Here is a 12,400-nt window from a genome sequence, read left to right on the forward strand (position 1 = left end):
GGCCATTGACTGGCCATTCCAAGACCTTGGATATTATTTAAAGATCATTCAAAGATTTTTAAGCACTGACTGAAAGATGTTGAGGGATCTATCAAAATATTTTATACATAAGAGCCTCTCAATGGTCTCGTCTCTGTGGAATCCCCACTTTGCTACTCTGTATGTTCAGCAACACCAGGTACTTGTGTCACAGGAGTCAAGTGGCAGAGGAAAGCTAAGCTGCAGTATTGTACAACGTGATACTCAATTTTGCTTTACATAACTATACTAGCCCCAATCTACAGGACAAAGACTGAGCAATCACCAGTGTGTGGAGTCATTTCTGACAATCAGCACCGGTGTGCTAAGAGGGTTATACTGGAACTACATAATGTTCAACGTGCCAGGCTCAACTGTACAATATTGTGCTAAATATTGATAATGCTCCACTCATGTTGGGAGATCTACTGTACATGTAATATTATCATGTTGCTACTGCAATGCTGGGATGAAATATCAGACTCTCGTGTAAAGTTATCCGTACAAAACACCCTTAGCTAGTTTCCTTTTCATGGGCATGGTACATTTAAAAGATATAATTATTTTAAATTACTTTTAAAAGTATTATCATTTGATGTAAGAATTTACCATGTCAAGATGGAGAACCATTGACCATTAAAAGATCTGTTTTTCCCTATGGTGCCATCACCCAGGAGACGGTTAGTTTGATTCCAATTGTTACCATGGTGACGGCATGATGTAGCATATCCCTCCATTGGAAATTACAAGACAGAAATGGACAACATGTCTACCTTGCTTTTTTTGCAACACATCATCCCTGATAGAAACCCTGAATATGGAAGTACAGTTACTATAGAAGATAATCTGTTGTAAAAGTGCACAATTTGAAACCCTTATCCCAATGCATGATGGGAAGTTGCCTGCCTTTGAAGTTATTTCATAAGATATGGAGTTGGCTTTCTTCAGCCTTGGATTCTTACATTGTATACAGCACTGATGAAATTTTAAGAGAATTATAATGTATCCATATAATGCATGGGAAAACACTTGGTTTGATAAATACACAATGTATTCCATTCAATGACAGTAATGGAAACACACAGCCCCTAAACCTCCAGGTGCACACCTGATACCTGCCCCTTTACTGATACTAAAACACCCCATTAACACCCCCATTTACCATTACATCTTCATCTTCTGTTTATATACATTATACATGTAGGTCATCCACAATGTTACTGAATCACATAACAAACTGAAGTGACTCCTCAAACCATACTTGAAGTCATGATGTCCTTATTCTTACCTTGATATAACCTTACCTTGATATTCAACACTTACCATGGTGTTGATGCAGGTTGTTGAATATCTCCTGACATCATACCAATCATATTCCAATTTTACTTAGAAATAACCAAATAAGGCACAGTCATCCTCTGTATCCAACATCAAAGCTTTGTTACACCTCAAAGGAACCTACATGTAGTTGTTTCAATCACATTTTAGATTAGAGTACCTCAAAGTCATTTCCCTTTGCACTTCATACAATTAATCAAAAGTAAGAGCCTGATAACATAATCCTTTTTTTGTGCTTGATGTAGTTCTATGAGGGAAATCCATCAACTCTCTTTTGCATCCACACCTAACCTTCTTGACGCTTCTAACATATTCCAATTTCTTATCCTTGGCAACATATGCAACCTTCCCATACAGTAGTACATTTAATATACAATTGAAACTTAATGTTTCTTTCCTGGATGGAGAAACTTTGCAATGACTTTCCTGCCTTCAATTCTCACTCACTTAAAGCTGTAAAATTTGCACCTTTCATTCATGGATTCAGTCCAATAACCCATGGTTACTTCAGTACTCTGTGAATTTTTGCATTTATCTCAGCCAAACAACATCACAAGATGATATTAGTCTGATGAACTTTGGAACACTGAGTAGGTTCCCCATGTGTAATGTCCTGACTTTCTTGCTCAGCACTGTGACTGTGTAGTCTCCCTTCTGTGACTGTCACCAAGAAAATCAGGCCACATCTAGACTTACACAGAATGTGCCAAATGGTGAAGAATGTCAAGACTATATTCCCATTACTTACAAAACAAAATGAGTTCTTACATACCAGCCAACTTATGGTCAGCAAAGGACAAAAATGGCTCCAATTGAAATTGAGGTGTTGTTTTTTTTAACTTAGCAAATTATAAGGTGTTCTGAATTTCCTTTTTTTCTGCAAATGCTATGGAATGATTTGCCACTAGAAATAATGGCTACCTCAATTAGCATTAAGTGATTTGTTGTATTTTACAATGAGCAACACACTGACAGTCATCTTTGACTTCGAAGGACTACCAAGACACACAATCATGTAGAAACAATGCCTAGAGGTTAATCCTGGTTTATCAATTTTGATGATACATGTAAGCGACTTACTTGCAGCAAGTTGGCATGACAGTCACACCAGAAGCTGGTTACTGGTACAAGCAAAGGACAGAGTTATTGTAGAGAGTAAAACGGAAAAGAGGAAAATTCTGTGGTCAACAGGGTCTTTTGATTCCATTAAAAGGTCAAATATGAATAAAGACAAATATTTGAAATGGTGAGAGTCAAAAGGTTATTATTGGACATTGACTTCCAAAACTCTTATGTCAGCTGTTACACACCCTATCCTATCATTCCATCATCCATCTAAAAGCTCATACTCTTGGCAACTCCTAAACGTCCTCCATTCTCCATGCTGCTCCTTGGTCTAGTTCAACTGTACATCCTTTGCACTCCTTCAAGTTCCATACAAAAATATATCAGATGTCCTGTTCTTTTGTCATATGTGCAAAAAGACTCGTTACTTTTCAACCCACAACCTCCTCTGTCCACTATGTCCAGATCTGCTTCCCTCTCGGTATAGTAGATGTGTGCTGTGGACATTCACACTCATGTTCAACTCCCGCTTCTTTCCCTTCTTCTGTTTTCACCCATTAACTACAACTATGCAGGCCTGAGAAAGTTAGTCTTATGGACTTTTGTGTTTTTGGATGTCTTGTGTGACACGCAGGAGACGGGTCCAGTGCAGACCTGTTCATGACTGAAGACCAGAAGAAATACATGGAGCAGATGAAGAAACTAGGCTCCAAATCACCATCCAAGGGTATCCCCAGACCAGCTGTAAGTTAAGCATGCACATATAATGATTCAAGACCTTAGAGTAGACCAAATGCACTAAATACTGTGACTGAACATTTTGAAACTGCAGATCACAAGGTATGCATTTGGTCTGGAATTCCTTTAGCCAGTATCAACATAGTTAAGGTATAGTTACTTTCTAAGTTCCATGACCCATACCTTCTCCAACAATTGTTATCTCTGTCATAAGACCACACCAATTCTATTTGGTCTCTGATTGTTTTCAGGAAAAAACTTCTGCTCAAATAAGCTAGAGGAGGCAATTGGGACTGTTGTGAAAGACAGAAATGAAATTCAGTACACAATGTCATTCTTTTCACTGCAAGATTTAAGTCACATACAACAATAGAAATCAGATTTTAACTTTTGACTTGACAATTAAACATTGTTTTGAACAGAATTAAGTTATGCCATGGTTACTACTTAACATGGCAAAACAACTATTTGTCAAAAGTTATAACCTTTTGTTTGTTCATGGATTGACATACTGGAATTCTTATTTTGCTAACGGTAACTTAATTTTAGCTATTTTAACAATCACTTGTCAACTGCTAAAATCATTGCAAATATTTGATCACTTAACTAGCATTTGAGACAGTGATGTTTGTTCCCACCGTTAAAATTAAATCAATTTTCTCCAAAACGCTAAAATCACCAACTGCAATATTAAGGTATTGTCTAAAGGTGGCTGAGGAATTTGGGGATGTTTTTGAAAAAACCCTTTCTTAAGCTTCCTCAACCTTAATTTTTTTTTAGGTAGTACCTTATAGCAAGGTGATAATTTATGCAAATTAGTATGATGTCATGATTACGTCATCAAAATTTATAAGGCCACGCCCCTTTTTTAGAAAAGACACTCTCCTTGGCTTATGCTTCAATGTTCATCAATATAACTTTGCAGGATTGTACATGATAGTAATTCTTAAAGAATGACGCGTGCCTACGCGGATATTTTGAAATATAGAGTTTTGGCGAATTTTTTTTGTTATCAAATTTAACTAAGTTTTTTTTTGTTATCAAACAAAAATTAAGGTTGAGGAAGGTTTATAAAGCTTAAGAAAGGTTTTTTTCAAAAACATCCCAAAATTCCTCAGCCACCCTTAGACAATATCTTAATTGTATTTACAGTAGTTGAATTGGAAATCATGCTACAATATATAACTACAGAACTGGAAAAAGTTATCAAGGGCATCAGTGCATCCTGATCCATTTTTAAGATGTGTGTACTATGTGTTGTCTATGTGTGTATGGGCTTTCAAGCCTGAGGCAAACAATAAATAAATCTAAGGTGCTGTACAAATACTGACACCTGAGAAAAACCTATATGTGATTCTGTGTTCCATTTTTTACCTCTGCAGAATAGCTTTCAAGGATTCTTCTATGATGTAGCCATGACTCAAGCGTTTGAGGTGGTGATCATGGCGTTCATCATGTTCAATATGTTAACCATGATGATGGAGCATTACGGCTCAAGTCAGAAGTTCAAGGTAAGGTACTGAAGGACAGACTCAGTCAAATCATTTTCTGATTATTGGATTCTCAACACTTAATCACACATCACACAATAAGAATCATAACATTTCTCATTATGCAGATTAGACCCTAATTTCCATCATTTGCATCCTGCCAATATTTATGGCTGAAAATAAAATCAGTGTACCATCTCCTCTTATATACTGAATAGATAACATATTGCTTGGTATGGTATGTTTGGTATTTTGGAAAAATTGATGCATGATTGTCATTATTACAGAATTATAATCATTCAGCAGAATTCTCCTGTAACAAACAAACCAAAACATAAGCCAGCAGTGTGAAACACAAACCCCGAGAAGCTGCAGTAAGTCTGACCTGAAAATGTCATGATATTTGAACTGCAATCATTTTTATGTTAGGTACATCACGCCTAAATGTTTTATGCAGACTGTGCAGCACTGCATGTTTTCCCAACAGGGCAGGTTAGTCGATATGCAGCACAATCAACATCGCCAACAAGTGTCAGCCAACTTGGTTAGAATATTGTTTTCTTCCCTTGCATGGACATTGTTTTCCTGTGCTGATCTGTGTGTCTTTTCCAGGATATCCTGGAAAGAATCAACTTAGTATTCATTGCCGTCTTTACCGGCGAGATGGTGTGGAAAATGATAGCCTTCGGGCCAAAATACTTCTCACAAGGCTGGAACATCTTTGACTTTGTGGTTGTGGTGATGTCAATTATCAGTAAGTTTTGACCTATATCATGATTTTTTATCTTTATCTCCATGAAGTTTTGGGTGTGCCTGTCTGTCTGTCTGTCTGTGTGTGTTTGTGTTTCCGCACTACTGTAGTCAACATTACTCAAGAACCTCTTGATGAATTACGATGATATTTGGTATGTGGACGGGTGTTGTGATGCCGAAATTCAAGGTTGATTTTGGGCCCCCTGGTATGTGACCTTGATACTGCAGCAGAACTTCAATTTTTGTATCTTTTGACCTGGACGTGCTATGGTCTTGATTTTTTGGTGGCAGATAGCTTGTGATGTAATGAAGACGTGGTGTAGGTTTGGGCCTCCTAGCAGCTTGCTCTGCAACTGCAGGTGCATTATTGTGAATATCTTCTACGGAGAATAACTGAACAAAGGAACAACGGATTCCCATGATATTTAGTATACAGGTAGCTTAGACAGAGATGTACACAATGAAGTGCAAATTATGCTTATTAGGATTTAATTTGCATAACTAATGAGGAAAATCTATATTTGCAGTGTTCTCCATTATAAGACTCAAATATACAATGTAACATGTAGTCTATGGCAAGAGGAGTATCAACAGATACCAATTATGCAAATCAATTCCTTATGCAAAAGCACCATGATTCATCTAATTGGAAGATTATAGGACTGTCAATATTGCAACATGAGTAAGTTAGATAAAGGTGTTTATGACCAAGCATATATTATGTAAATGTGTAAGTCATTTGCATAAACAGAATTCTTGTTGTTATTAGTTTTGTTGTCATTTCTAGCTAGACCAAGAAATACAAAAGAAATGAATAGACCATGTCATTATGAACATACATGTACTACATGAACATACATGTGCATGTATGGTCTTAAACAAAGTATTCAAGTGCATGGAATCTTAGAAACTTAAAAATAACAATTATGGCTTTGCAAGATAATCTTATCCAGCCTCGATATAATCCTTCTTCAATAACTTTTAATCACACAGTCTGGTCAGATACTTGGAATAGAAGAGAAATGTTATCAAAGAACTACATTTTTCATTGAAACTACTGGTAGAATATGACTAGCTTTTTTAAAATCCCGTACTGATTCCTCCATGCTATTTTCCCCTCCCAGCCCAGGGACTGGAGGATGTGATGGCGGCCCTACCCGTACCCCCCACTCTGCTTCGAGTCATCCGTGTTGCCAGAGTTGGCCGTATCTTAAGATTGGTCAAGGGGGCCAAGGGTATTCGGACCCTCATCTTTTCCCTTCTGGTGTCTCTGCCAGCTTTAGTCAACATTGGCCTATTACTGTTCCTTATCATGTTCATCTACGCGATCTTTGGAATGATGAACTTTGCCCATTGCAAAAGAATGCAGGGTCTCAACGAAGTCATAAACTTCGAGACCTTCTTTAACAGCATCATTCTGCTGTTTCAAGTCTGCACCTCTGCCGGTTGGGATGGCATCCTAAACGGTTTACAGGATCAACAAATTCCCCAGATCAATGGTACTGCAGCAACACCCGAACAAATTGCTGCGGGAGAAGTCGACGACAAGTGCTGGAGCATGACCAGATACACTTACCTGGGAATATTCTTTTTTGTTTCATACCTAATAATGAATTTCCTGATCGTCGTCAACATGTATATTGCGGTGATCTTGGACAATTTCAGCGCCGCTACGGAGGAAGCCGCAGGGGGTGGTGTCACAGAAGATGATATCGACATGTACTATTCTCTTTGGGAGAGGTAGGCACATTTCATTTCCCATCACTGGGGATAAACAGTTTACTAAATGCAGTGTGCATGTCTGTACATCAAATCAAGCATTGCCAAGCACCATACAGGACCATTTGTGCAGGAACATGTGTTTGACAAATGCTACCACTGCAGGGGCAATACGCTGTATAGTTCAGGCTGACTTACATGTACCTGAAAGTGTACTTGGTTTGTAAACAATATGGCCAATCCAAGTTTCATCAGATATATGTGTGGCTCCATTGCCCCACCCCCAAAGGCTTAACTTGTCCTTGCTGCACAAATAGAAATAAGACTTTCATATTCTATTAGGATTGAATATGGAGTCTTGTACCAACATCTCACACTATGGGTCCATCAATAGGAGAGACTTGTAACATGCCCATCAACTAGTCAGTCACAAACATGTTATGTTGATAACACTTCAAATCTGTGACTGAAGTATAAACAGTATCAGAGAGTATAGTTCTACTGTATGTCTGCAAGGTAAGTAATATTAACGTTAATTAAATAAGAAGGCAAGAGAAGGGAAACAGAACAGGAGAGGGTGTAAGAGTTACTCTTGCCGATGATTGACCCTTGTTTCTGTCTTTTTGTCTGTCACAGGTACGATCCTCATGCCAGTAAGTACATCCCTCTGTCAAAACTATCACAGTTTGTCCACCAGTTGGATGATCCACTTCGCGTACCCAAGCCCAACAAGATCACTCTGGCCTACCTGGACATCCCCATCTGTCTGGATGATCGGCTCTACTGCAAGGACATCTTGAAGAGGCTGACAGAGAGGGCTATGGGTACGTTTGATGATGATAAGGAGGAAGAGGTGGATGAGGAGGAGGAGGAGGCAGTGATCACAGACCACCCTGAAGATTACCAGAGGATTGGCTCCACTCTCACGAGGAGGCGTGAGGAGGTGGCTGCCATGGTGATACAGCGTGCTATCCGTAAGTACGTGCTGAAACATGATTTTGACAAGGAGCAGGCACCGCAGATCATTTTCTGATGATCACATGACTATGACAACGATAAAGAAAGTCAAGAAAGGACATCAGATACCGTGACTTGAAGCCCAAGAAATCAAACGGTATATCAAAATCTAATTTCCACAGTCTTGTCAGCACATGTCCAAATGCTGGTGCAGGAGACCCAGTAAGACAAGAAAGCAACATGTCCCAAAGACAAACTTTATGGCTATTCCAAAACAACACTCAAAAGAAGGCTCAACAAAAGGAAGCGAGGTTACTCCTTCCAACGAGAGAGGCTCTGTTCAAGTTTCTTGCTTGAAAGCTTATTGAAAGAAGTCCAGCTAGGAGGTGAATCTCTACATATTGTACAAATGAAAATCAGCTACAAGCTTCATGATACAGCCAAGCTCAAAGCTTAATAACAGCTATCTGCACTGAAAACACTCCATGGAAGGAAGTGGCCTCATGATGGTCTCCATCCAATAAGAACATCTGCATCCATCTTGAGGTCCTGTTAGGTGGAACTGACTTGTGGATTACTTCACTTCAGCAGCACATCATCGCAACTTTTCGGTTCCCAATTTTCCACAGTTGGTGCAAAATACATTGATGGCATGAACTTCCCGCAAAGTGTTGGAAGAACTCTGAAATGTGGATAAGTCTGCAACGAGAAAAGCATTCAATGATATTACACAAGATGCCCATTTCAGTAAGCACAGACTTGTCTTCCATCACAAAGTATTGTCAAGTAATCAATAAAATGCGACTGAGTACAATATATGCAAATGAAGTCCAGAGGATACTAGTTGATCTGCATGCAACAAAGAAGCAAGCGATGGAAATGATACATTACGTGAAAACATGACAAGGAACAGTATGTGAATTTATGGCACTCCGTGAGAACACTGGAGTCCAACAAGACAGTCCGATTGTGTATTTGTCCGCCAGTTATGGCAAAAGCAAATTCGGACTTATTAACCAATAATGACGTCATCTTCAATTGTTGTTCAGAACTCATTGTCTCAATTTGAACAAGCCAATTGAAAACTAGCAATGCTTATTTACTATTCAAGAATTGCTGTATACATGTCTGAACTTTTATTGGTGAGGGAACCACACCAAGGATAAAAGACATTTTCTACGCCTGTGCAAGCAAGACACTATAGAAATAAGTCTAAGGCAAGCATTGTGTCCAATACATTGACTTCCTGTGTGCATAAACTAAAATAATACCTACCAGAAGACAATATCTCTGTAAGGTACTTTGCATAGTATTAAAGGGACAGTAAGCACTGATTAACCAGCCTGGGGGGTGACATATATATTACCACAATAATGTATAATGGCTCTGACGGTTGAATGACCGCTCCAACATGATCTGAAGGCGCCGGGGCAAACCCTCATTCGTCTTAAAGCATTAACTGCATGCAAAGAAAATGTTTTATTTCCTTAAAGGCTTTCTATGCAAAATTTTAATATACATTCTCCATAATTAGCTAGCTCTAAAATAGTCCACATAGATAGTACTGGGTAGTGTTGGTGGTTAGGTTCAGCAGTATATAGTATATAGTAGCTACCATGACACTTTTTACAAGCAAATAAATTTCCTTTTCTACATTAAAGTACACATGAAAGGCCCTTTGTCCTTCTTTGATATCTTGTTGAATGTATGATTGAAAGGGAAAAGGGCATGGTTGAATAAAGGAATGGATGAAACGAGCATTTCAAAAAGTGAAGTGCTCTATATCATCATAGCGTACCACAGTTAAGCCGGTGTCACACTGTCATGAGCCATCTTTGGCCAGATCTGCTGAAGAAGGTCGGCTAATTTCAAAATCACCAGAGAATGGATCGTATGTTTTGCCTGAAAATCTGTCCTGTTTAATTGGACAGAGCTTGGTGCCTGCAAATATCGGCTGATCCCTAAAAATTGCACCGTGATTGAGAGGAGACTGGCAGTATTTCAGCTGAAAATGTCCTTTGGAGCTCACAGACTCGTCAGGCAAGCTGTAACGTCAACTTTAGAGAATTACTTTTAATATATATAATATGATGTCCTAAGTATGTTGTGCATGTGTGTGTGAAGTCTGTGTACAAGCGTGTGAAGGCTGTGTTTGGTGTGTGTGCATGCATGTGCGGTATTTATGCGTGTGTGAAGTCTGAGGGATATAGTTGCAAGTACGACGCCCAGGACAGAAGATCCAGACCAGGAGTCAAGTACACCATCATCGCTACAGAAGATTGAAGACCGAAGCTACCATGGACCAGAGATGCCGGGACCAAATATGGTACCCAGCATACAGAAGAGCCGGGTTAGTGCATTTCAACTGACAATGGAGAATCAACCGCATACGTTGTTGTCTGATCGCTAAGAAGTGGTACTAGTATATTGTTTCAGTGTAGAGAAGTTTCAGTTGGTTGAACTGTTGTTGGATTATGCATTTTGGAAAAGTTTTCAGTAAATCTGGGCCAGGCCGACTGTAGTTCAGCTCTATTAAGATACTTTAGGCTGTTGTAAAGAAAATCCAACAGACCGTTCAGCCTGGCATGACAAAAGATTGACTGCAAAGGACAAGAAGCTGCATTGACCTCTCCCCCAAGGAAAAGGTTTTATAGTTTATTTGGGCGATCACGTTAGAAATCCAGGAGTAGGATTGTTTCAAGACAAGAGAAAATGTTTTGCCAGGGCATCTTGCTTGTAGCCACGGGTGTTTGGCTGTTGCTATGGTGAAGTAATGATTGTTGAAGTTATCTTGTCCATCAGAGGAAAGCCCAATAGTAAACACGTTTGATACTAAAAGATCTAGAAAGGTTAGTAATGATAATATATTTAGTTTTGGCGGTTATCACTGTGAATGGTGCAGTGGAATTTTGGTAAAAAAGAACTAAGTTGTGAAATCGGGAAAGGCATAGAAAGATGACCTGTAATTTCTAGTTTTGTTCAAGTTTACACGACAGCGGAGTTTTCGGAATAAGAAAAGATAGCATTGGACTAGTAGCAGAGGTATAAAAGATAGAAGATTCTGACTAAAGTGATTGGGAGGGCGAAACCAAGAAATTAAATTCTTCTCCTTCTTGATGTGTTGCTAGTTTATATGTTTCTTGACTAGCTATAGGTATAAGATTGACAGAGCGGATTGGTAGATTTGTTGTGGTCACCAGGATGACAGGCATAGTTCTGACAGGCTACTCCTTCATTGAGTACAGCTACGACATAAGTAGTATGCTGGAGGAACAATTGTATCCTATGTTGAGCTTCGTAATTCGTTATCATCGCATTGTTGACACGTAAGCTGCATTTTTGGATATTCTGTAATATGTTATCTAGTTTTGTACTAATGTTACCTACATTTGTAATTGACGTCGACAGGGACGGCTCCATTTTGAGAGGGGGGATGTAATAAGGTTTACTAGCATTGTATTGTAGTCTCTGGTACTTTCCATGATTTCCTAGGATGATGTCCGTTCTGATGATCTGTTCCAAGAAAGGGTGTAGGCGGGCACTAATTCCTTACAATGATGGCTAGAGTAATGGTCCAGAAAAACATAATGATACTCCTGTCCAAGCGGGCTAATGCCTTCCTGGTGGACATTGCCTTACTTGTGACTGTCCAGTGCCCTCTATAGGAAATGACTCATGATGACTCAGATAGTAGAAGAATGTATCTTTTTCTCAGAAAGTTAGGTAGGCGGATAGAAGGTATATAAATGGAAGAAATACCATGTACTAGAGCTAGTCTGGAGCGGAGACTCAGTGTAGAGAGAGGACAATGAGCAAGAACACAGATCAACGTCTTCAAAATGTAGCGACTCTGCGTCTTTCCTTTGGGTTGAGCGTACATCTCTAACATCGCAACTATACTGACGAACTCGTAAGGGACACTCCGCCGAGGCCAAGGTCACAACAGCTACCTACCTCCCTTAAGCCCCTGTCACACTTGTGCGTACAAGCCATTCCGTACGAGTTCCGTGTTGAATTTTAACAATACGCAGTTGTACGCACAAAATATCAAATTTTTGAGCATTGAGCAGTCTAGTTATGGAACCAAAGAAATTACTTCTTCGGTTGCAAACTTAACCTCAACCAAAAGCATGTTAATACGCAACTCTTGCGGGATTATATATACGCACAAGTGTGACAGGGGCTTAACGTGTGAAACTCGTTTTAGACTGTTCCTCGTTGTCTACGTTGTGTATGTGAGATGAAAAATTTAAAGTAACTGAGCAAGTTTGCAGCGTGATCATGCTGAGACATACATATGCAACGTTATAACGGAGGGGGTC

The 12,400-nt window shown here is 39.2% G+C and overlaps 1 protein-coding gene across 1 annotated transcript in view; it reads left to right on the forward strand.

Annotated features, from left to right (window-relative positions):
* Nucleotides 1-9,743, forward strand: part of LOC136422135 (sodium channel protein type 4 subunit alpha B-like) — a 105,649-nt gene extending 95,906 nt beyond the window's left edge. The window contains exons 25-30 of the mRNA XM_066409782.1: nucleotides 662-698; nucleotides 3,056-3,165; nucleotides 4,542-4,670; nucleotides 5,262-5,403; nucleotides 6,527-7,142; nucleotides 7,758-9,743. Coding sequence (XP_066265879.1) covers nucleotides 662-698; nucleotides 3,056-3,165; nucleotides 4,542-4,670; nucleotides 5,262-5,403; nucleotides 6,527-7,142; nucleotides 7,758-8,154 — 1,431 coding nt within the window. The 3' untranslated portion in view covers nucleotides 8,155-9,743. The remainder of the gene's footprint in view (nucleotides 1-661; nucleotides 699-3,055; nucleotides 3,166-4,541; nucleotides 4,671-5,261; nucleotides 5,404-6,526; nucleotides 7,143-7,757) is intronic.
* The last annotated feature ends 2,657 nt before the right edge of the window (nucleotides 9,744-12,400 follow it).

Source organism: Branchiostoma lanceolatum, chromosome 16 (assembly GCF_035083965.1).
Source record: "Branchiostoma lanceolatum isolate klBraLanc5 chromosome 16, klBraLanc5.hap2, whole genome shotgun sequence".
NCBI classification, from domain to species: Eukaryota; Metazoa; Chordata; class Leptocardii; order Amphioxiformes; family Branchiostomatidae; genus Branchiostoma; species Branchiostoma lanceolatum.